Source organism: Mandrillus leucophaeus, unplaced genomic scaffold (assembly GCF_000951045.1).
Source record: "Mandrillus leucophaeus isolate KB7577 unplaced genomic scaffold, Mleu.le_1.0 Scaffold622, whole genome shotgun sequence".
NCBI lineage: Eukaryota > Metazoa > Chordata > Mammalia > Primates > Cercopithecidae > Mandrillus > Mandrillus leucophaeus.
Window position 1 is genome coordinate 529573 of NW_012106720.1, and position 26252 is coordinate 555824.

Sequence of the window (26252 nt, forward strand, 5' to 3'; positions counted from 1 at the left end):
TGGGGGACAGAGCGAGACGCCGTCTCAAAAAAAAAAAAAAAAAAAGGATCTCATGATTCAGTCTACTCTAGCCAGAATAGATACTCTAGCAAAGACAGAATGAACTAATCATTCGAAATCTAGCAGATGAAACCACCATATGCCATGCACTACAGAATCTCATTCCAAGAACATAATTTTTTTTTCTTTTTTGAGAGAGGGTCTCAAGTCTGTTGCCCAGACTGGAGTACAATGGCATAATCTCGGCTCAGCACAACCTCCATCTCCCAGGTTTAAGCGATTCTTCTGCCTCTGCCTCCCGAGTAGCTGGGATTACAGGTGCATACCACTACCACCCGGCTAATTTTTTTGTATTTTTAGTAGAGACAGGGTTTCACCATGTTGACCAGGCTGGTCTTGAACTCCTTACTTCAAATGATCCACCTTCCTTGGCCTTCCAAAGTGCTGGGATTATAGGTGTGAGCCACCGTGGCCGGCCCCAAGTATATAATTTTTAAATTAGTGATATTTTAAATTTTTTGACCAATTCCATAGTTTAACTGCTTCCAATTGTGTACACACTAAAACAATTTCCCAGTGTAATTTATTTTTCTAGTACACATAACCAAGTCTCTAGAATTTATTAATATCACTCCTAAAGGCCAAACACTTAACTGTATAGTAAAATTTTGGATTTAAAGGCAGATTCTTATCTAAAAATGGGAAAATGTAAACTTTACTAGTAAAAGATAAATGAGACTTGAATATATATAAAAAAGAAACAAGACCAGGCACAGTGGCTCATGTCTTTGATCCCAGCACTTTGGGAGGCTCAGGCAAGAGGATCACTTGAGGCCAGGAATTCAAGACCAGCCTAGAGGCTAGGCGTGGCAACTAAGGCCTATAAATCTCAATACTTTGGAAGCCGAAACCAGCCTGGGCAAGACAGTGAGACCCCATCTCTACCAAAAAAAAAAAAAAGACCAGCCTCAGCAACATACTGAGACTCCATCTCTAAAAAATAAAATAATTAAGATGGGTGTAGTGACACATGCCTGTAGCCCCAGATGTTTGGGAGGCTAAAGCAGAAAGATTACTTGAGCCCAGGAGTTTGGAGATTCAGTGAGCTATAACTGAGTCACTGCACCCCAGCCTGGGCAAGGATCAAGACCCTGAGGAAGAAAGGAAAGGGAGGAAGGGAGGGAGGGAAGGGAAGGAGGAAGGGAAGGGAAGGGAAGGAGGAAGGGAGGGGAAGGAGGAAGGGAAGGAAAGGAGGAAGGGAAGGGAAGAAGGAAGGGAAGGAGGAAGGGAAGGAGGAAGGGAAGGGAAGGGAGGGAAGAAGGAAGGAAGGAAGGAAGGAAAGGAGACAATAAAAATTATTACCCTTTTCTATTAAATTTAGAAATATTTTCAAAAAGATTTACTGCTGACCCGGGAGTTCAGTCATTTACATAAAATTGTTTGCTTTTAAAAAATCATGGCCAGGCATGGTGGCTCACGCCCATAAAACTAGCACTTTGGAAGGCCCAGGCAGGCAGATCGCTTGAGCTCACAGTTTGAGACCAGCCTGGACAATAGGGCAGGACCCCATCTCTACAAAAAATACAGTTAGTGGGGCATGGTGGTGCTGCCTATAGTCCCAGCTACTCAGGAGGCTGAGGTGGGAGGATGGCTTGAGCCTGGGAGGCAGATTGCAGTGAGTCAAGATGGAGCTACTAAATTCTAGCCTGGGCATTATAGCCAGTTTGTCTTAAAAAAAAAAAAAAAAAAATCCTATCTGCCTAGCAGAGTCCAGGATATTTAATTAATTAATTTACAGTGATAAAAAATTTAAATTCATTTATTTCCTGAGTACCTACACTGTACTAGGCAACATTTTAGGCACTGAAAATGAAAATATACTGTTAACAAAACAGATCTGAGACTAAATTCTATTTCTAAAAATTGAAACAGTTTACTGCACATGGCATATTATGGCTAATTATTTAGCCATTAAAATATGAATCTGAAGGCCGGGAGCTGTGGCTCACACCTGTAATCCCAGCACTTTGGGAGGCCGAGGCGGGCGGATCATGAGGTCAGGAAATCAAGACCATCCTGGCAAACATGGTGAAACCCCGTCTCTACTAAAAAATACAAAAAATTAGCCGGGCGTGGTGGCGGTCACCTGTAGTCCCAGCTACTTGGGAGGCTAAGGCAGGAGAATGGTGTGAACCCGGGAGGCGGAGCTTGCAGTGGGCGGAGACCTCGCCACTGCACTCCAGCCTAGGCGACAGAGCGAGACTCCGTCTCAAAAAAAAGAATCTGAAGACCGGAACCACATAAAGAAAAGGGAAATGCTTAGTATACAACATTAAGTGAAACAAGGAAAACTTTTTTTTTTTTTTTGAGGCGGAGTCTCACTCTGTAGCCCAAGCTGGAGTGCAATGGCGCGATCTCGGCTCACTGCAAGCTCTGCCTCCCGGGTTCATGCCATTCTCCTCCCTCAGCCTCCCAAGTAGCTGGGACTACAGGTGCCCGCTAATTTTTTGTATTTTTAGTGGAGACGGGGTTTCAGCGTGTCAGCCAGGATGGTCACTATCTCCTGACCTCATGATCCGCCTGCCTCGGCCTCCCAAAGTGGTGGGATTACAGACTGCACCACCGCACCCAGCTCCAACAAAATTTTTAACAAAATAGGTACAGGGGAAAAGAACAGCAAGAAATAACACAAAAATGTAATATGTTTTTCTAGAATGATGAAATTATTGGTACTTTATATTTCCCATAACAAAATTATTACATCTGCAAATAAATTAAGAAGAAATGAAAAGGCTGGGCGTGGTGGCTCACGCCTGTAATCCCAGCTACTCCGGAGGCTAAGGCAGAAGAATGGCTTGAACCTGGGAGGCAGAAGTTGCAGTGAGCCGAATTTGCACTGCTCACTCCAGCCTGGACGATAGAGTGAGACGATCTCAAAAAAAAAAAAAAAATTAAAAATGTAAACTCCATTATTTTTTACAAATTAACATAATATTCGGAAAAGTATGCCACATTTTCAGACTATTTGATACTAAGGGAAGTGGCTCAATATGTTGAACAGGAACTAAAAATAGTATAATACTTTTTTTTTAAACTGTTAAAATGCAAAAAGGTGTTAAGAGATGACTATATAAACAAACAAGTTTGAGTCTTGTTTGAATCACTCATCAGGGAAGGACTCTAAAAATACATAGAACCTTTTAATAAACCCCATCAATTTCTATTTGAAGCTTCTTTTTTAATTCAACTAAATATAAAATTATTCCCTTAAACTCTGCCACCAAATATCAAGGTACCTGATGTTAGCTGTAAACACTGAAGGTAAATTACCTGGGGGGAAAAATTGCCAAAGGGCCATCCCAAGACACTTCTGCTGTTTGATTATGAACCTTTTAAACAATAGATTACATACACTCAAAATAATTTAGGAAACTTGCCTGCCTGTCTCACAGGTAAATCCAGCTGTTCCGACATAGTAATCTGGAGCAGTGTTGAGACAAAATTCAGAGACTTGTGTGCCTACAAAGAAAAAAAGTCCATTTTAAATTTCTGCAAATAAGTGTACTTTAAAATAACAGATCAAAGAGGCTTCAATACTTTTCCATTGCTTGGCTCACACAAAAGGCTCTTCATAACCGGTTCCAGCCTTATTTCTCATCACTCCCTTATACTGAACTTTAAGGAATTTAATGACTTAAATCCTAAAACTTTTTGGATGTCTGCATTTGCCTGTATACCACTGCACTTCCCATTTATCCCAACTAGCATTCTTTTTTCTTTAATTTTTGAGACGGAGTCTGACTCTGTCGCCCAGGTTGGAGTGCAGTGACGCAATATCGGCTCACTGCAACCTTTGCCTCCCAGGTTCAAGCAATTCTCCTGTCTTAGCCTCCAGAGTAGCTGAGACTACAGGTGTGCATGACCACACCTGGCTAATTTTTTTTTTTTGTTTTGTGAGACAGAGTCTCACTCTGCCACCCCCAAGGCCTGAGTGGAGTGGCGCAATCTCCGCTCGCTGCAACCTCCACCTCCTGGGTTCAAGCGATTCTCCTGCCTCAGCCTCCTGAGTAGCTGGGACTAGTGCCACCATACCCAGCTAATTTTTTGTATTTTTTTTAGTAGAGATGGGGTTTCACTGTATTGGCCAGGCTGGTCTCGAACTTCTGACCTTGTGATCTGCCTGCCTTGGCCTCCCAAAGTGCAGGGATTACAGGTGTGAGCCACTGTGCCCGGCCCTAATTTTTTATATTTTTAGTAGAGTTGGAGTTTCACCATATTGGCCAGGCTGGTCTCGAACTCCTGACCTCGTGATCCTCCCTCCTCGACCTCCGAAAGTACTGGGGTTACAGGTGTGAGTCACTGCGTCTGACCCCCAGTGAGCATTCTTTTTTTTTTTTTTTTTTTTTTTTGAGACAGAGTCTCGCTCTGTTGCTGTGGCTGGAGTGCAGTAGCATGATCTCAGCTTACTGCAACCTCCGCCTCCTGGGTTCAAGCGATTCTTCTGCCTCAGCCTCCCAAGTGGATGGGGCTACAGGTGTGCACCACTATGCTTGGCTAATTTTTGTATTTTTAATAGAGACAGGGTTTCACCATATTGGCCAGGCTGGTCTTGAACTCCTGACTGTGTGATCTGCCGCCTTGGCCTCCCAAAGTGTTGGGATTACAGGCATGAGCCACCATGCCAGGCCCTCCAACTAGCATTCTTAACCTACACTGGTGACAGCAGCTCAATAACAATATCCTCTGTGATACCTGTTTCCTCTTTCAAGTAATTTCTCCATAGAAACATTTCATTAAATGGCCAGACACATACGAAATCAATAAAAATGAACAGTTTGGTCCAGGCATGGTGGCTCTGGGAGGCCGAGGCGGGCGGATTGCCATGAATAGTTTGGGGGTAGTTTCCAAGGTGGTGATAGTGTTATTTCTTGATATGACTGCTGTTTTATACAAGTGTGCTCAGTTTGTGAAAACTGACTGTACCTTTATGATCACCTTTGTGTATACATGTTACATTTCAAAAGAAAGTTAAAAATCAATAGCTTTGAACATACAATAAAAGAATACAGACTATATAATCATAATGTAATAAATACATTTATATGAATATGCAATAGAATTTCGCACATTTTAAATTTTTTAAATTTTCCACATTTTACATTATAGACCTGGATCACTTTCATTAACAGTACAAAAAGGTTACATATTCCTAAATTTGTCATATTTGCTTCTGATTTTTTTTTTTTTTATTTTTTGTTTGCTTTGTTGTTGTTAGAGATCAGGTCTCGCTATGTTGCCCAGGCTGGTCCTAAACTGCTGGGCTAGGCTCAAGAGTTCCTGCCTTAGTCTTCTAAAGTGCTGGGATCACAGGTGTGAGCCACCACACCTAGCCTGCTTCTCATTTAAAGAACTGAACATTTTATCTTGAAATGGTGGGCAAAACAATCTTTTTAAAATGAACATTCAAGTTAAATCTCTTCTTGTATATTTTCTCAGTTTCATTCTCCTTTGTCCCAATATAACCACCACTTACAATGTCATCTTTTAGCTCAATGTTCACATGAACAATATTCTGGTCTGTATTTTAGTATATTCTTTTGTATGTTTGTTTTTTGAGATGGAATTTCACTCTTATCACCCAGGCTGGAGTGCAATGGTGCAATCTCGGCTCACTGCAACCTCCGCCTACCAGGTTCAAGCGATTCTCCTGCCTCAGCCTCCAGAGTAGCTGGGATTACAGCACACCCAGCTAATTTTTTGTTTTTTTAGTAGAGACGGGGTTTCGCCATGTTGGCCAGGCTAGTCTCAAACTTCTGACTGCAGGTGATCCACCCGCCTCGGCCTCCCAAAGTGCTGGGATTACAAGCATGAATGAGCCACCCGTTCCCAGCTATTTTAGTATCTTCTTACAGACTTTACCCCATTCTGCAAACACATTCTTATAGAGAATTTTCCAGCTGGGTGCAGTGGCTCATGCCTGTAATCCCAGCACTTTGGGAGGCTGAGGTGGGCAGATCACTTGAGTCCAGAAGTTCGAGACCAGCCTGACCAAAATGGTGAAACCCCATCTCTACCAAAAATATAAAAATTAGCCAAGCGCATGCCTGTAACCCCAGCTACATGGGAGGTTGAAGTATGAGAATGGCTTGAACCCCAGAGGCAGAGGTTGCATCCAGCCAAGATAAGGCCACTGTACTCTATCCAGCCTGGGTGACAGAGGCTCTGTCTCAAGAAAAAAAGGAAAAAAAAAAACAAACAAAAAAACCACACAAAGACTGGGTGCAGTGGCTTACGTCTGAAATCACAGCACTTTGGAAGGCTGAGGTGGCTGGATCACTTGAGGCCAGGAGTTTAAGACCAGCCTAGCCAACAAGGTGAAACACCATCTCTACTAAAAATACAAAAATCAGACCGGGTGCAGAGGATCATGCCTGTAATCCCAGCACTTTGGGAAGCCACGGTGGGCGGATCACTTGAGTTCAAGCCTAGTCTGGCCAGCATGGTGGAACACTGTCTCTAATAAAAATACAAAAATTAGCCGAGTGTGGTGGCGCATGCCTGTAATCCCAGCTACTCAGGAGGCTGAGGCAGGAGAATCACCTGAACCCGGGATGCAGAGGTTGCAGTGAGCTGAGATCCCGCTATCGTACTCCAGCCTGGGCGACAGAGTGAGACTGTGTCTCGGAAAAAAAAAAAAAAAAAAAAGCCGGGCATGGTGGCTCATGCCTGTAATTCTAACACTTTGGGAGGCCAAGGCAGGTAGATCACCTGAGGTCAGGAGTTTGAGACCAGCCTGACCAACATGGCAAAACCCCATCTCTATTAAAAATACAAAAATTAGCCAGGTTGGTGGCGGGCACCTGTAATCCCAGCTACTCAGGAAGCTGAGGCACAAGAATGGCTTGAACCCAGGGGGCGGAGGTTGCGGTAAGCCGAGATAGCGCCACTTCACTCCAGCCTAGTCAAAAGAGCGAGACTCTGTCTTAAAAAAAAAAAAAAATTTTCCTTTGAATATAAAAAATGGTTTCACATTAGAATCTAGACTTTATTCTTTCAATCACTCCAAAAATTACTTATTTAGGTGTTTGTGGTATAAGACATTATGCCAGGAGCTGAGACTACAGGGTTGAATATGACAACCAGGCTCTATGACCTCATAGCAACTTACAGTGTTGTCAAGAAATACAAGATAATCAAACAGATAATTGCAATAAAGTACAATCGGATACAATTGCAGTAAAATACAGTCAGCACCCCCATACCTGTGGGTTCCAAATCCATGAATTCAACCAACCACAGATGAAAAATATTTGGGGGAAAAATTTTTAAATAACAATACAATAAAAATAATACAAACTTAATAATACAGGTACAGCAACTATTTACATAGCATTTACATTGCATTGGGTATTAAAAGCAATCTAGAAATGATTTAAAGTGTTCAGGGGGAAGTGCACAGGTTATAAGCAAATACTACACCATATAAGGGACTTCAGCATCCATGAATTTTGGTATCCGTGGGGGTCCTGGAACCAATCCCTCATAGTTACCAAAGGAAAAGTGTGTAATGGAAGAAGTAGCAGTATGGAAGAATCAAAAGGAGGATCGCCTAACACAGAAGACCTGAACAGAAGGAGTTAGGTGGATGAAAAGGAGGTATTGACCCTTTTCACTACCCTAGATGTGAAGACTACCAACACTATCACTTTACTTAAACACCCTTCCACCTATGCCATTCAGCATACCATTTTTTCTGGTCTCTTTCTCAGGCTCCTTTACTGATTTCTCATCCTGTTTAATCTATAAATGCTAGAATTCACCAGGACTTGGTCATAGGCCATCTTTCTTCTTCCCAGATGATCTCATCCAATCACTACCTTTACAAAGCATAATTTTCCCCTCAAAATTATTACTCTACTTCCCTGTACCACTTCTTCCAACCTCTCATCACTATCCTCATAGTAATCCTCACCACTTTCCTCTTCATCAACCCAATTTAATATATCAAGTCCTGTCAATTCTATATCCAAAATCCTTCTTTAAAATGTATCCATTTTCTTCATTCCCATGAACACCAACCTAGTCCAAGTGACTATCATCCCTCTTAACTATTTGTGCCCCAATCATTCTCCATTTAGCAGCCAAAGATCTTTTAAAATTATAAATCAATCCCCTTTAAACAAACCTTTTAACAAGCTTGCTTTCTACTGCACCTTCCAAGGTCCTACATGAAGACATCTTGTCCCTGCCATTTTCTTCAGCCTCATTTTTTTTTTTTTGAGAGGGAGTCTCGCTCTGTCGCCCAGGCTGGAGTGCAGTGGCCGGATCTCAGCTCACTGCAAGCTCCGCCTCCCGGGTTCATGCCATTCTCCTGCCTCAGCCTCCCGAGTAGCTGGGACTACAGGCGCCTGCCACCTCGCCCGGCTAGCTTTTTTGTATTTTTAGTAGAGATGGGGTTTCACCATGTTAGCCAGGATGGTCTCGATCTCCTGACCTCGTGATCCGCCCGTCTCGGCCTCCCAAAGTGCTGGGATTACAGGCTTGAGCCACCGCGCCCGGCCTTCAGCCTCATTTTTAAAAACTTTCTCAACATGCTCTCCTCACTGCCCCACCTACCAGCCTTTCGGTTCTTTCACCAAGAAAGAAACATATTTAACAGATACAAAATCACAACTAGATAGAACTAGTAGGTTCTAGTGTACTATAGCACTGTAGGGTAACTATACAACAATTTATTGTATATTTTCAAATAGCTAGAAGAGCAGATTTCCAATATTCCTAGCCCAAAGAAATGATACACATTTGAGATGAATATGCTAATTACCCTGATTTGATCATTACACTGTTGTACACATGTACTGAAATACCACTGTACCCCATAGATATGTATTATACAATTATCATGTATCAATTAAAAAATAATAAAAGCAAAAAGAAACACATTACTTCATTTCAGAGTCTTTGTGCATGCTGTGTATCCTTCTCTTGCATGCTCCACCAGTTAACTGGTTCACAGTTTCACACTGTTTGGGTCACTGCTTAAACATTATTTCCTTAGAGAAGCCTTTTCTGCCTGATCACTCAAGCTAAAGCAGGGATCCCTATTGCTCTCATAACCATTATTTTCCTTCATAACGCTTATTACATATTTGTGTACTATATTTGTAGATGGTTCTTATGCCTGTTTCTCCTATTAGACTCTAAGCCCCACTGAGTAAGGACTATACTGTTTATATCCCCAGTTCTTCATATGACACTTGGCATTTAAGCTATTCAAAAAATTCACTGAATGAATTGGAAGAGCCAAGAAATAAATGCCTTGGAAGATGTGATTGCCTAGGGGCAGTATAGAGTGAGAAAGGTTTTTACATTTAAGGGACAGACGGATGAGCCTGAAGGACATTACTATCCACACTACTAGGGCACTTTTCAGACCATTTACATTACAGTATATATCTTATCTCCTGCATCAAATCATGAATTCCTGGAATGAACTGCTGCAATCAGATAGTCTTGGTTATATATCGAGGTGATGCCACTTCCTAGAATGCTAAGCCTTCAACAAGTTGATGCAGTAAATCTAAGTCTCAATAACAAAATAAGAATAATAAAATCTACTTCACAGGATGGCTATAAGGAGTGTATAAAACAACACAGGTGCACGGTGGCTCATGCGGTCAGGAGTTCAAGACCAGCCCGACCAACATGGTGAAGTTCCGTCTCTACTAAAAATATAAAAATTAGCCGGGTGTGGTGGCACACACTTGTAGTCCCAGCTACTTGGGAGGCTGAGGCAGGAGAATCGCTTGAACCCAGGAGGTGGAGGTTGCAGTGAGGCGAGATCGCACCACTGCACTCCAGCCTGGGTGACAGAGCAAGACTCTGTCTCAAAAAACAAACAAACAAACAAACACAACACAGAAAATATCTTAGCAAATATCAAGACATAACAAATATGTCTTGATATGGATATATCCTTTATATGTCCATATTCAGTAGAATCTCACCTTCCTCAGAGTATGCTCTAACATCAGGAAGGTGTAAGTCGATATATAGCCAAGTTACCCTTTAGTTCCTTAAATTGTCCATAAAGCACACATATATGGTTTTGTGTATACAACCTCTCTTTAGCTCCCAACATTGAAGTTTTTCCTTAATTTGAAACAGGCTACTTTATATGATTAGAACCCCAGATTAAGCTGTTGGTTTATGTTTGGGAGCTATGTTGGAACAACAAAAACTGCCCAGCACAGTGGCTCACACCTGTAATCCCAGTGCTTTGGGAGGCTGATGCAGGAGGATCACCCAACGTCATGAGTTCAAGACCAGCCTGAGCAACACAGCAAGACACTACCTCTATAGAAAATTTTCAAAAAAAAAAAAAAATTTTTTTTTGAGACGGAGTCTCACTCTGTCGCCCAGGTTGGAGTACAGTGGCTCAATCTTGGCTCCCTGCAACTTCTACCCTCCGAGTTCAAGTGATTCTCCTGCCTCAGCCTCCCGAGCAGCTGGGATTACAGGCACCTGCCACCATGCCCGGCTAATTTTTTTTTTTGTATTTTTAGAGACAGGGTTTCACCATCTTGGCCAGGCTGGTCTTGAACTTCTGACCTCATGATCCACCACGCCCAGCCTAAAAATTATAATAGCTGGGAGTGGAAGCATGCATTTGTAGTTCGAGGCTACAGTAAGCTATGATCACAACACTCCGCTCCACCCTGGGCAACAAAGCAAGACCTCAACTCTAAACAACAACAAAAACCACCACTGTTTTTGTTGGCTGGACAGATGTACAGCTACATTATGTGCATTAAGGCAGGCAAATCTAATCTATAGTAATAGAAGTCAGAAAAATGATAACTTGGAGGAGGAACAGTATTGAATAGGAAGAGTATCAAGGAAACTTTCTAGGCCAATGAAAATGTTGTATGTGTCTTGGTCTGGGTGCTGGTTACCCAGATTTAACTTAAAAAAACAAAACCAAGACTATTTTTACCCCAACTTTCACAGCAGCATTACTCATAATACTCTAAAAGTGGAAACAACCTGTATGCCCATCAACAAATGAAAGTAAAATGTCTTATTGATACGTACAATAGAATGCTATTTGGCAATTTAAAAAAATGAAGTACTGATACATGCTACAACAATGCATGAACTTTGAAAACATAATGCTATATGAAAGAAACCAGTCACAAAAGACTACATATTATATGATTCAAATACATGAAATGTCTGGAATACACAAATCTATACAGACAGAAAATAGGATTGTTGCCTAGGGCTAGGATGGGGGTCAGAGATGGAACGGGGAGTGACTGGTAAGATAATGAATTTTCTTTGTCGGGTCATGGAAATGTTTTAAAGACTGGGTGATGGCTGTACAACTGTGAACATACTAAAAGCCACCGTATTGCATACTTTAAATGTGTGAATAATTAAATTGACAACACTGAACTATGAAAATAAGCACTTATCATTTTTTTTTTTTTGAGATGGAGTCTTGCTTTGTCTCCCAGGCTGGAGTGCAGTGGCACAATCTCGGCTCACAGCAACCTCCGCCTCCCAGGTTGAAATGACTCTCCTGCCTCAGTTTCCTGAGTAGTTGGGATTACAGGGACATGTGCTGCTACGCCCAACTAATTTTTGTATTTTTAGTAGAGATGGATTTTCGCCATGTTGGCCAGGCTGGTCTCCAACTCCTGACCTCAAGTGGTCCGCCCAGCTCAGCCTCCCAAAGTTCTGGGATTATAGGGGTGAGCCACCACACCCGGCCCAACACTCATCACTTTATTAACCTTATTAATTACCTTCGAAAACATGTTAAGTATAAATTTTAAAAGTGCAATTGATTAAAAAAAGCATAACTTTCAGCCAGGCGTGGGGTCTCACACCTGTAATCCCAGTACTTTGGGAGGCTGAGACGGGTGGATCACCTGAGGTCAGGAATTCAAGACCAGCCTGACCAACATCGTAAATCCCCATCTTTATTTAAAAAAAAAAAAATACAAAAATTAGCCAGACGTGGTGGTGGCTGCCTGTAATCCTAGCTATTTGGGAGGCTGAGGCAGGAGAATCACTAGAACCTGGAAGGCAGAGGTTGCAGTGAACCAAGATTGCGCCATTGCACTTCAGCCTGGGGAAGAGAGTGAGACTCTGTCTCAAAAAAAAAAACCAACCAAACAAAAAAACATCCTCCAGAATGCCGTGCGCAACATGCTGGATGGAGAGCTGCTCAACCGCTACCTGTACCTGAGCACCATTGAGCACAGCGAGCTGGCGAAGAAGATTGGCACCACGCCCAACATAATCCTGGACGACTTGCTGGACAGAGACCGTATCACCGCCCACTTCTAGCCCCGTGGATGCCGTTGCCACCAGCACCACCGCACTACCTCCCACCCCCATTTTTGTACAAAACACAAGGAAAAACATTTTTGTTTAAAAAAAAAGGTACCTTTATAACTTTCATACAACTGAGCTAGAGTAAGAATAAGAAAGAAAGGATATTTCTGCTAGCGGGGATATATAGCACAAGCAATCTCAACCAGGAACATCTATCTAGCTGCCCCATACACATTTCTACCCACCTGAAATTCCTAAGACAGGAATACTTGTATTCTCCCAAAGAAGATAACAAATGAGGGCCAGATGTGGTGGCTCACACCTGTAATCCCTGCACTTTGGGAGGCCGAGGCGGACAGACAACAAAGTCAGGAGTTCGAGACCAGCCTGGCCAACATGGTGAAACCCCATCTCCACCAAACATAATTAGCTGGGCGTGGTGGGGGGGCACCTGTAATCCCAGCTACTCGGGAGGCTGAGGCTGGAGAATGGCTTGAACCTGGGAGGCGAAGGTTGCAGTGAGTCAAGATCGCACCACTGCACCCTAGCCTGGGCAAAAGAGTGAAACTCCATCTCAAAAAATAAAAATAAGCTAAATTAAAAATATCACTAGCATCAATCTTTATCACAAAAACTCTCTAAAATTTGGGTAATTATGATATTATTGTCAACAATTTGGCAAACATCAATACAGGCCTCAGAAGATGCTACAATAGATCTTTTATATGAGTCAAAATATAAATGTAACTTCTGAATGCTGCCCCTAATTATATGCCCAGTAGTCCCCTTCTCAAGCTCCTGGATTCTAACATAGAACTGAAGCACCAAATGAGTCATTATACATCATTAATTAGGGCTAAACCTCCTAATACTCTACTTCTAAAAGCTCCTAACCATAACACAAAACCACCTTCCTACACATCTTTGAACCTGCTCATTATCTGTCATCAACTCAGATAATTTCAATAGTCACCTTTAATTCATCTCATCAAAATTCTTCAACAAACCCAACTCCATTCTTCTTACTAGTACTGACAATGCGCCAGACATTATGGAGAAAAAAGATCAGTATGAAGTTATGTTGGGAGTTTAATTCCAATTGGACTAATAAGTAAAATTTCAAGTTAAAACCTAAGGGACGTAAACTCAGAAATTGGAGAAAAGACTTTGAACAGTGAAAGATAAAAATGAATTGGTAGGGCCGGGTGCGGTGGCTCACGCCTGTAATCCCAGCACTTTGGGAGGCCAAGGCAGGCGGATCACAAGGTCAAGAGATGGAGACCATCCTGGCCAACATGGCGGAACCCGTCTCTAAAAACACAAAATTAGCTGGGCGTGGTGGCGTATGCTTGTAGTCCCAGTTACTTGGGAGGCTGAGGCAGGAGAATCGCTTGAACCTGGGAGGCAGAGGTTGCAGTGAGCCGAGATCGTGCCACTGCACTACAGCTGGGAGACAGAGATTGTCTCAAAAAAAAAGAAAAAAAAAAAGAAAAAAATTACAAATTGCTTTTCAAAGGTTTCCGATAGTTGAAGGCATTTTCTCAGAAAGTCTTCAGTTTGTTTAACCTCTCTCATTTAGGAGTATCAACATCCCTTTCTTTTTTCTAAAATTTTTTTACTCATTTTCAAAAGTAATTCATGCTCATTGGTAGATAATTTATTCAATCTATGTAAAAAAAAGGAAATGAGGCCTGTTGTGGTGGCTCGCGCCTGTAATCCCAGCACTTTGGGAGGCCGAGGAGGGCAGATCACCTGAGGTCAGGAGTTTGAGACCAGCCTGGCCAACGTGATGAAACCCCATCTCTACCAAAAATATAAAAAAAATTAGCCGAACGTGGTGTTGGTTGCCTGTTATCCCAGCTACTCTGGAGCCAAGGCAGGAGAACTCCTTGAACCCAGGAGATGGAGGTTGCAGTGAGCTGACACGGTGTCACTGCACTCCAGTTTGGGAAACAGTGAGACTCCATCTCAAGAAAAAAAAAAAGAGAAAAAGGAAACTAACCACTAACCACAATAACCTTCTTAAAATTATCTTTCTTGGCTTCTCTCTTACTTTTATGACAAAATCCCAGTTTGCTTTTTCAGATGTTTCTCAAAGTACTCAAAATAGGCATGGTTGAAAGTTTAGCCCTCTAGTCCATCTCATACCTTTGGATCATACTACTGTAATTACTTGCCTGCAGAAGAATATCACTTTTCCATTGCTGCTTTCTCTCTTAAACTTCAGCTCCACATTCCAATGGCCTGCTAGACTTTTTCTACTTGATGTTTACCAGCTCCTCAAACTAGACACCCTGTATGTAATGCATGTCTTCAAAATCAGTTTTCCCTCTGGACCCACATTTTCCAATGTAATCACTAATGTCAGTATCTTTTAAAACTTACTCTTCAAACCTGTAACTTTTTTTTTTTTTTTTTTTGGAGACAAGAGTCTTGCTCTGTCGCCCAGGCTGGAGTGCAGTAGAGCAATCTCGGCTCACTTCAGCCACTGCCTCCCAGGTTCAAGCGGTTCTCGTGCCTCAGCCTCCTGAGTAGCTGGGATTATAGGCATGCAACACCACGCCCAGCTAATTTTTGTATTTTTAGTAGAGACAGGGTTTTGCCATGTTGGCCAGGCAACCCCCAATCTCAGGTGATCCTGAGATCCACCCACCCTGGCCTCCCAAAGTGCTGGGATTACAGGCCTGAGCCACCACACCGGGCCAAAACTGTAATTTTGTATTATTTCTCTCCACTGAAATATAACCAAAGAGACTTTCAATTAGCTACTATACTTCAGACCATTTTTAAGGAACATAGGAGGTAGAAGAATGCTGTGATATCAGATTTTTACATAAACTACAACCAGGTAATTTCAAGAACCAAGGAACTTCTAACCTTTGTTGTTACTAAAGCATTTGACAAGCTGGGCACAGTGGCTCACACCTGTAATCCCAGCAATTTGGGGGGCCAAGGTGGGCAGATCACCTGAGGTTGGGAGTTCGAGACCAGCCTACCAACATGGAGAAACCCCGTCTGCTAAAAATACAAAATTAGCCAGACGTGGTGGTGCATATCTGTAATCCCAGCTACTCAAGAGGCTGAGGCAGGAGAATCACCTGAATCCGGGAGGCGGAGGTTGTGGTGAGCTGAGACTGCACCATTGCACTCCAGCCTGGGCAACAAGAGCGAAACTCTGTCCCAGAAAAAAAAAAAAAAAAAAGAATTTGACAAAGGCAAATATGACATCTACTTTGGCTACATGAAAAATGAGGCACAGTGAGGTTAAGCCATTATAGTCGTAGACTCAGGACAGGGCTAAGGCTCTTCACTGTGTCCCCCTGCCTTTGTTAAAAAACAGTAATATGTCAGGTGCAGTGGCTCACACCCGTAATTCTAGCATTTTGGGAGACAAGACTGGGCAACAAAGAGAGACCTCATCTCTACAAAAAATCAAAAACTTAGCCAGGCATGGTGGTGCGCACCTGTAGTCCCAGCTAGTTGGGAGGCTGAGGCAGGAGGATAGCTTGATCCCAGGAGAGTAAAGGCCGCTGTGAGCCATGTTCATACTACTGCACTCCAGCCTGGGTAACAGTGTGAAATCCCGTCACAAAAATGATAATAATAATAATAATAATTATTATTATTATTATATTATTTTACAATATCATTTTTATGCTTTCCAACTAGGAAGTTTTATGTTATTTTTTTTTTTTTTTAAGATGAAGTCCCACTGTGTTGCCAGGCTGGAGTGCAGTGGTGTGATCTCTGCTCACTGCAAGCTCTGCCTCCCAGGTTCATGCTATTCTCCTGCCTCAGCCTCCTGAGTAGCCAGAACTACAGGCGCCCACCACCATGCCCAGCTAATTTTCTGTATTTTTAGTAGAAATGGGGTTTCACCATGTTCGCCACGATAGTCTTGATCCTGACCTCGTGATCCACCCGCCTCAGCCTCCCAAAGTGCTGGGATACAGGTGTGAGCCACCACACCCAGCCGGAACTTTAATTTTATTTTTCATTTTTTGAGACAGAGTCTCGCACTATTGCCTGGGCTGGAATGCAACGACAGGATCTTGGCTCACTGCACCTCCGCCTCCCGGGTTCAAGCGATTCTCCTGCCTCCCAAGTAGCTGGGATTACAGACACCCACCACTACGCCCAGCTAATTTTTCGTATTTTTAGAGACGGGGTTTCACTATGTAGACCAGGCTTGTCTCAAACTCTTGACTTCATGATCCGCCTACTTCGGCCTCCCAAAGTGCTGGATTACAGGCGTGAGCCACCGCACCTGGTCCCCAACTAGGAACTTGAAAAAAAAAAAAACTTTTTTATTAGAAATTGTTTAGCAGCCGGGTGCCATGGCTCATGTCACTACAAGAATTTTCTCGTAGTGACAGGGTCTCCCTATGTTTAAGACCCAGGCTGGTCTTAAACTCCTGAACTCGAGTGATCTTCTCCCTGCTTTTACCTTCCAAAGTGTTGGGATTACAAGCGTGAGCCACTGCGCCCAGCCTCTTTCAGATCTTTAACAAGCTACGTCACTGAATAACTTGCTATCTAAGAGCCAAAGTATCCAGGGACTTTCCTTCTCCCAAATTCAGAACAGTAACTTTAAAATATTCCTGGTGAAGGAATGTTATCTAAACTACAGGCTACTCTGGTCTTCTTTTATTGCTTTATTTCTAAACATTCCAAATTATCCTACAAATACGCCATTATTTTACACTTTTCCAGACCTAAGATTTTCATTAATTAAATACTTTTAATAAAATGAAATCAAATGAACCATTTATAAGTAAGGTATATCACATACAGCAGTAATAGTTAACCGTCTGTGACAATCCCAAAAGTGAGCCAGGGTAGTGTGAGTTTAAAAAAAAAAAAAAAAAAAAACCCAAAATATCAAGAAACTTATCAAAAGCAAGTTCACTTTTTCATATAAAGCATGTGAGAAAGTAGCACTGCTGCCTATATACATAAAACCATTAGGCCGAGCACGGTGGCTCAGGCCTGTAATCCCAGCACTTTGGGAGGCCAAGACAGACGGATCATCTGAGGTCAGGAGTTCGAGACCAACTGGGCCAACATGGTGAAACCCCATCTCTACTAAAAATACAAAATTAGGCCAGGCACAGTGACTCACGCCTGTAATTCCAGCACTTTGGGAGGCCAAGGCGGGTAAATCACCTGCAGTGAGGAGTTCAAGACCAGCCTGGCCAACATGGTGAAATCCCATCTCTGCTAAAAACACAAAAATTAGCCCGGGTGTGGTGGTACATGCCTTTAATCCCAGCTACTCAGGAGGCTGAGGCAGGAGAATTGCTTAAACCCGGGAGCAGAGGTTGCAGTGAGCCGGATGGTGCCAATGCACGCCAGCCTGGGCAAAAAGAGCAAAACTCCACTAAAAGAAAAAAAGGTGTGTATATATATAACCATTATATAAAATATTGAGCTTAGGAACTAAGAGTTTAAATGTTTTCTGGGTAAACCCTCTAATTCTACTTACAGCATTTTTCTTGGCTGCAAATACAACAGGGGAGAGACTATTGATGCCAAGATCATATCCACCTTAGCCAAAATCAGATCCAATAGTTTCCTTATCCAAAATTTACATATAGTTTTATTATAGTACTAACCACATGTATTGTAAGGGCCAGTGACATAGTGATTATGGAGCTCTAGTAAGAAAGTGATCATGAATTTCTCTGCATCCAACTACTTAGCTCAGTGCCTAGCACACAGACATTTGCTGTTACATGAACCAGACTGGGAATTATCCTTCGGAATGAGTATTTCATAAGTATCTTCCTGGCATTATATTTAAAAATGCCGGCTGGTGCAGTGGCTCATGCCTGTAATCTCAGCATTTTGGGAGGTCAAGGTGGATGGATCACTTGAGGTCAGGAGTTTGAGACTGGCCTGGACAATGTGGCGAAACCCCGTCTCTACTAAAAATACTAAAATTAGCCAGGTATGGTGGTACGCACCTTAAGTTTCAGCTACTCAAGGGGCTGAGGCCTGAAAATCGCTTGAACCTGGGATTGGAGGCTGCAGTGAGCCAAGATCGTGCCACTGCACTCTAGCCTAGGCAACAGAGTGAGACCCTGCCACAAAAATAATAGTAAATTTTTAAAAATAAATAAAAGAGCTAAAGCCCATATTGCTATTTACTAATATTATAACAGTAAGTCATAAAGCCTATTACTGGTAAATTAAGGAATAACAATAACAAAAAATAATAATCCATGACCTCATGAAACTTAAAATTATAGTGGAGAGAACAAAAGTAAAATTAGGCCAGGTGTGGTAGCACGTGTCTGCAGTCCCACCCACATGGGAGGCTCAGAAAGGAGGAGGCTGCTTGAGGCGAAGAGTTCTAAGCTGTAGTGTACTATGTAGTGCAGCAGAGCCCACTGCACTCCAGCCTGGGCAATATAGCAAGGCCTTGGCTCTGAAAAAATTAAAAACAAGCTTGGGCAACACAGTGAAACCTTGTCTCTACAAAAAATACAAAAATAGTTGGGCATAGTGGCACATCCCTATAGTCTCAGCTACTTGAGAGGCTGAAGTGGGAGTGTCGCTTGAGCCCGGGAGGGAGAGGCTGCCGTGAGCCATGATGGTGCTACTGCACTGCAGCCTGGGTGACAGAGCAAGATCCTGTCTCAAAAAATAAATATAAATAAATAGGCTGGGCATGGTGGCTCATGCCTGTGATCCCAGCACTTTGGGAGGCCAAGGCGGGCAGATGACGAGGTCAGGAGTTCGAGATCAGCCTAGCCAACATGGTGAAACCCCGTCTCTACTAAAAATATAACATTAGCTAGGTGTGGCGGCAGGCACCTAATCCCAGCTACTCGGAAGCCTGAGGCAGGAGAATCGCTTGAACCCAGGAGGCAGAAGTTGCGGTAGGCTGAGATTGCGCCACTGCACTCCAGCCTGGGTAACAAGAACAAGACTCCATCTCAAAAAAAAAAAAAAAAAAAAGGCCAAGCACGGTGGCTCACGCCTGTAATCCCAGCACTTTGGGAGGCTGAGACGGGTGGATCACAAGGTCAGGAGATCAAGACCATCCTGGCTAACACAGTGAAACCCTGTCTTTACTAAAAATACAAACAATTAGCCAGACGTGGTGGCAGGCACCTATAGTCCCGGCTATTCAGGAGGCTGAGGCAGGAGAATGGCATGAACCCGGGAGGCAGAGCTTGCAGTGAGTTGAGATCGCGCCATTGCACTCCAGTCTGGGTGACAGAGTAAGGCTCTGTCTCATAAAAAAAAAAAATTTATTTATTTTTATTTTTTCAGATGGAGTTTCGCTCTCGTTGCCCAGGCTGGAGTGCAATGGCATGATCTCAGCTCACCGCAACCTCAGCCTCCCTAGTAGCTGGGATTACCGGCGTGTGCCACCACGCACAGCTAATTTTGTATTTTTAGTAGAGACGGAGTTTCTCCATGTTGGTCAGGCTGGTCTCGAATTCCCGACCTCAGGTGATCCGCCCAGCCCGCTACGGTCTCCCAAAGTGCTGGGATTACAGGCATGAGTCACTGTGCCTGGCCAATTTTTTAAATTTAATTAATTAATTAATTTTTTTGAGATGGAGTCTCACTCTGTTGCCCAGGCTGGAGTGCAATGGTGCAATCTCAGCTCACCGCAACCTCCGCCTCCCAGGTTCAAGCGATTCTCCTGCCTCAGCCTCCCAAGTAGCTAGGATTACAAGCATGTGCCACCACACCCGGCTAATTTTGTATTTTCAGTAGAGACGGGGTTTCTCCATGTTGGTCAGGCTGGTCTCGAACTCCCAACCTCAAGTGATCAGTCCGCCTCGGCCTCCCAAAAGGCTGGGATTACAGGCGTGAAACACCACGCCCGGCCAAATAAAACTAATTTTAAAAATAAGCCAAATGTGTGTGACAAATCAGTGCTATAGAGGAAAACAAGTGAAAGGAGATAGGGAGTATGATGGTCAAGGAATTCCTCAGTGATAAGGAAATATTTGAACAGGGATGGAAGGAAATGAGAGAACAAGTTAGGGGGATAACTATGAAAGGAGTTCCAAGGAGTTAAGTGCAAAGACTCTGAGGCAGAAGCCCTATTTTATTTTGACACTATCTACACTATAAACACTTTAATAACATTTACAAATTTTACATTGAGTCAGTGATTATTTCACTTAGTGAAGAGATTCATTCAAATGTCAATGATCTTTTTCTTTGATTCTAAATGAACCAAAACACAGCTTCAGTGGAATGAGAGACATCATAGAATAATTCCTTCTTCTATCTTCTCCAAAGCAAGAGCCTTTCAGAAATGTTACTTCCTCATTCTTACTATATTCAAGACTTATCTGAGATCTGTCTCCTAAATCAATGTTCTGCCACAAGAAAGTCAAAGCAAAAAATATTTAAATGGAAGAAGGGAGAGGGAGAAGCAGTGTATTAAACTGGAATGAAAGTAAATATACTAATAGAAAATTTACCTTAGGAAGAATATTTAAAAATCTAAGTGTTATAATTGAAAGAAATGTATGAAATGTAAATAGCTAAGGATTACAAAAGTAAAGGCCATGCAATAAATTTTCTTTGACAGATTAGCGGTGTTCACTGTTTGACAGTATTCCAGAACAGTAGTTTAATGGTTAAGTAAAAAAGGCTTTGAATGCTATTTTGATCATCTGTTTATTTTCCAAAAACTAGCTTGTGAAATACCCTAGGTCTCTATTACAAGATGTTAGTGCATATACTAGACATGCAATGTCTATCTGAGGAATAAATGAATTTCAGATTTTCAGGAAGTATTATTTCCCCAATTTTTGTAGAAGCAAACCAACTCTTTCAAGTACTCACTTTTAAAATTAATAATTACACGCAAGTATAATTAGTCAAAATAATACACGATTACAGCAAAGTCATGATAGAAATGACCGTGACTAAACTTTCAGCTTTTCTAGACTTGTAACTGCATTATTATTTAACAAGCAAAATAATGTTCACCTTAACCCATGTCTATCACAAAGCAAATCAAAACAAAAAGTGATCCGTTGCTCCTTCCATAGCTGTATAACGGTTCAAAATAGTAATATGGTTCAACTCACTATTTTATATCCAAAAAAACTAAGCTCCTCCCAAGGTGACTTCGAGTCTAAAAATTTGAACACATAATCATCACTTCGTGTGGTATAATGACCTCATTTACATACAAAATAGATTTAACATTCTGAAATAATTTTACATTTAATTTCTGTAAACTCTGTAGGTAGTCTTCTTGAACTGTAAGTTCCATGAGGGAGGGATCTCTAGTGCAGCCCTTTACACTGAAAAAGTCCAATTAGTAACATTTCAGCTGTTTCTGGTAAGTCAATATAAACAACGTTTTTAAATTATTTACCAGCTAAAAGACGCATAAAATAGTTGAATTTCTATTTTAAAGTGTGATTTTTCAGTTAAAAAATGTACACTAAAGTTCAATAAAGTTGGCAGATTCAGCAGTATGCTAAAAGACAGTTACTAACTGGCAAAAAAGTTACAGCAGCCCTTTTAAGGAGGCTCTAAAATACTGATCATTAATACATAAAACTGCAAAAGTTTAGAAACAAAGAATGACGTGGAGATAGTACAATAAATATTCATGCAATAAAGCTGTTTTCCAAGGAGCAGTCCCCCCAAAATATGGGGGAAACAAAAACCTTCAGAGAATGCAATATCTGAACTGATAAGGAGCTCGGCACATTCCAAGGCACTCAGACTTAACATTATCGCACCTGACTGTCACAGCAACTCTGTGGCGTAATTTTATGAATGGGAAAAACTCAGGATCAAGAGGTTAAAGTGACTGGCCCAAGGTCACTCAAGAAATCAATGGTGCAGCTATACCTAGAATGGTGCACTTCACCTGATTATTTCCACTACATAAGCCAGCCCTCCGACTGAAGCATTATGACAGTGGAAGAGCAGGGATCAGACTGAATGTCCCGCACTACCCCTGTCCTACTAATGAGGCGCGGGTTTGCCTTTGAAAGCCTTCCCTAGCAACTCAGCCAGAGAGAAGGAAGTTGTGCCCGAGGCAGGCCACTGATCAGCCCAGCCAAGTGACAAGGATGACAGGCGCAGCCCCCAAAGGACCGGTCGGCATTCCCAGGAGACCCTCCAAACCCTGCGACGGCGAGACTGGTCTCAGAAACGTCTGAAAAACCTCCCAGTAAGTTTCGCCCCCTCCTGGGCGTGAGGAACGAGCTGGGAATGAGCTAGAGGGCGGCCGGCCACCCTAGCCGGCCATGTGTCCAACCCGTCACGCCCGCTTCGCCTCAGCCGGCTCCTCATGCCTAGACCGCAGGCAGAGGCCCAGCTCAGGATCCGAAGCAAAGGCAGCCTTGGCTGCAGCCACCACCACCACACCACATCGAGGCGCCCCGGCGTGGAAGTCGCCGTCCGATGTCCGCCCCACCCTCCTGTTGGGGCCCTCAACGACGTCGTCCGCGCCTCCGGCCAGGCCCCGGGGACTCGGCCTGCCACCTCTGTTTGCCCGCCTGCCCGCCGCCACCGCTAGCCGGGCGTCCTTACTTCATTGAGCTGGCGCTCCGCGGCCTCACGCAGGGCTGGGTCCATGGTGCCCCGTAGGGCCTCGATAATGGTGTTGGGGTCCATCGCAGCGCGGACTCGGTCAAACCCGGGGTTCGGGTGCTACTGGGCCAGGGATAGCGCCACTCACTGCGCACATGGACCCGCCGCGCTCCGCAGCGGCAACCGGCGCGAAAGGAAAGAGAAGCTCCAAGGCCCCGGATAGAACCTCTTCGCCTCGGCGTGGAGGCGGGAGATGCTCCGGCGACTTCCTGTGGGCGCGCCTGCGGAGCACTTTGGGAGATGTAGTCCACAAACACAGTCCGCAGCCCACGTGACTGCCTAAGCTGTCGTTCCTACAGACAAGTCTTGCTATTCAAAAACGAAAAATGTTCAAATTCCACAAAAAGAAAAGTAAAACAATCAGTTACAAAAGGTTTCACGTACTATATCCATAGTGATCATAAATGGAATCAGATAGAGTGTGTGGTGCAATCTATTGCTAATGGCTGCGTAAATGAAGGAAACTCTGAAAAGCAGTTAGAAATGTGTTTCTGATTGCCATTAAAATGTTTAAACTGCCGGGCGCGGTGGCTCACGCCTGTAATCCTAGCACTTTGGGAGGCCGAGGCGGGCGGATCATGAGATCAGCAGATCGAGAGCATCCTGGCTCACACGGTGAAACCCCGTTTCTACTAAAAATACAAAAAATTAGCCGGGCGTGGTGGCACGCGCCTGTAGTCCCAGCTACTCGAGAGGCTGAGGCAGGAGAATCGCTTGAATCCGGGAGGCGGAGATTGCAGTGGGCCGAGATCGTGCCATTGCACTCCAGCTTGGGCAACAAGAGCGAAACTCCGTCTCAAAAAAACAAGACAAAACAAAAAATGTTTAAACTCTGACCCAGTAATTCCACTTATGAGACTTTATCCTAAGGCAATAACACGGAAAATTTGAAAGGTTTTTAATCACATTACATGTTGGTAATTACCAAATACTTAAATTGTGGCTTTTTATTGAGCATCCAAATTTTAATTGGAACTTTATATAAATCACCTCTTAATGCAGAGTAAAAGTATAATCCCTATTAAAATTCACCTTCCTAGCCGGGCGTAATCCACCTGTTGAGGCAGGAGAATTGCTAGAGACCAGGAGTTCAAGGTGGCAGCCTGTTAAGATCGTGCCTGTAAATAGCCACTACACTACTGCCTGGGCTACCTTGCGAGACCCCATCTCTTTAAAAAAAGAGGGAGGGGGGAGAAAGAAAGAAAGAAAAAGTCCTCTTTCATAACAGCCAAGAAAAAGTTTGTTTCAGAAAGGTTAAATAACTTACCCAAGGTCACGTAGTAAGAGGTTCAACTAAGATTTCAAACCTAAGATCTTTGTTTTCAAACTTTCCATTGTTTCCACTAAATCACTCTGCCTCTGAAGAGAAATGTTGAACAATGTAGGACTGGTTAAGCAAATAGCAAGAATCCAGTAAATGAAATATTTCACAGCCATTAAAAAGTATAACAAAAAAGTATTTGTGTAAGGATATGGCTTTGTAACATGGACAAAGACTGAAAAGCAAGGTTGACAAATGAAAATAATTTATTTTCTATTAAAAGGATGGTGAGATTTGGAGTAATTTCCTTTCATATCTGTTATTATTGTAACAAAGTTGTATAAACAGGTATACTTAAAATTAATTGTAAGCCTTCAAATACAATTTGTTAAATGATTGCTTATTGTTTTTAGTTTACAAAAAAAAAAGAAGGAAAGGCACACGAAAGCCTTTCCCTGGAGCAGTGGGTTTTGCAATGTTACTACCTCCTATATGCCAGCCACTGTGCCTGGAAAACAGAATTATTCCTGACTTAGGCCAGGTGTGGTGGCTCACAATGGTAATCACAGCAATTTGGGAGGTGGGTGGGATCACCTGAGGTCAAGAGTTTGCTCGAGACCAGCCTGGCTAACATGGCAAAACCCCATCTCTACTAAAAATACAAAAATTAGCCAGGCATGGTGGTGCTCACCTGTAATCCCAGATACTCAGGAGGCTGAGGCAGGAGAATCACTTGGACCAGGGAGGCAGACGTTACAGTGAGCTGAGATTGCGCCAGTGCACTCCAGCCTGGGCAACAGAGCAAGACTCCGTCTCAAAAAAAAATTTACAAATGAAGAACCCAAGGCTCAGGCTACTTAAATTGTGAAGAGTCAGAAAGTTTTCATAATAATAACCTGTAAAAAGTGTAATAGTATTACAAATACAATCTGTTTAAGAATTCTTCTCTCCCTGAATTGTTTGAACCCAGGAGGCAGAAGTTACAGTGAGCTGAGATCGTGCCATTGCACTCCAGCCTGGGCAACAAGAGTGAAACTCCATCTCAGAAATAAAAAGAATTTTCCTCTCCCTGCTCCACTGCCCAAAGTGAGGGCCTTGAAAACAGGATTATGTTCTATTCACCTTTGTATCCTCACTTCCTACCACAGAGTTAGAATGTATAGGAGCAGTTTAAAAAATTCTTTAGTGAATAAATGAAGAAAGGAATTAATAAACTAGTAATGACTTTTAGGTGGCTGAGCCAGAATTGAAGCTTCATTCTTCGTGATTCAAAAGCTATTCCATTATATGCCTAGATTCCAGAATTGACTTGTATATCATGGAATTGTGAAGATTTTAGCAGAGCACAATGTGTGTGAAAGAACCTGGCACATAGAAGGTAGTCCAAAAATGTTGATTTCCTCTCTCTAAAACTGAAAGGGAAAAGAAGTGGTGGTGAAAAATATGGTTTTAAGCTATAGTGCTGGGAACAGGGAGCCAGTGAGGCTTGCAGATCTACAGCTGGCATGGGGCCTGTGTCTCATTCTTCAGAGAGAACAGAGCACACTGGGTACAAGATCCTGTCTGGGGAGCCAGCATTCCTGTATCCACAAAAGGAGCTTGGCCCCAGGGCCCATTCAGGAGCTAGTTGGTAGAGTGATTAGCACACTCAACCTCTTTGTAGATTTTAGTTTTATTTTGTTAAGCTGGTGACACAGACAATGTGACTTCTGTGACTGGAAGTTTCCATGTGAACTCCTCTAGGGCAGGGACCACATCCATCTTTTTGTGGTAGACACCGAAATGAATGACTGCTCAATAAATAAATATGATAAGACTAGTGAAAAAAGTCATTTGTTAAGCCACTGTAAACACAATTACATAATCTTATGGTGTCCCACAATCTCAATCCCCAGCACTACAGTCAACATAGGTATCTAAGCCTCCTTAGGCAAGGTGAAGGCTGAGAATTCAGAAGAGCATAAAACATAGTCTCAGAGTTGATTTTGAGGTAGGATGAAATTAGACAAAAATTAAGAAGAGATGCGGCCAGGCACGGAGGCTCCTCACGCCT

At 42.9% G+C, this 26252-nt stretch overlaps 1 protein-coding gene across 1 annotated transcript in view; it reads right to left on the reverse strand.

The window, feature by feature from the left end:
- The window catches only part of IPO7 (importin 7), a 63690-nt gene extending 40586 nt beyond the window's left edge, over positions 1-23104 (reverse strand). Inside the window, exons 1-2 of the mRNA XM_012000225.1 lie at positions 22879-23104; positions 3438-3519 (exon numbers count right to left, since the gene is read on the reverse strand). Of these exons, the coding sequence (XP_011855615.1) occupies positions 3438-3519; positions 22879-22962 (166 nt within the window). The 5' untranslated portion in view covers positions 22963-23104. The remainder of the gene's footprint in view (positions 1-3437; positions 3520-22878) is intronic.
- Between the last annotated feature and the right edge of the window lie 3148 nt (positions 23105-26252).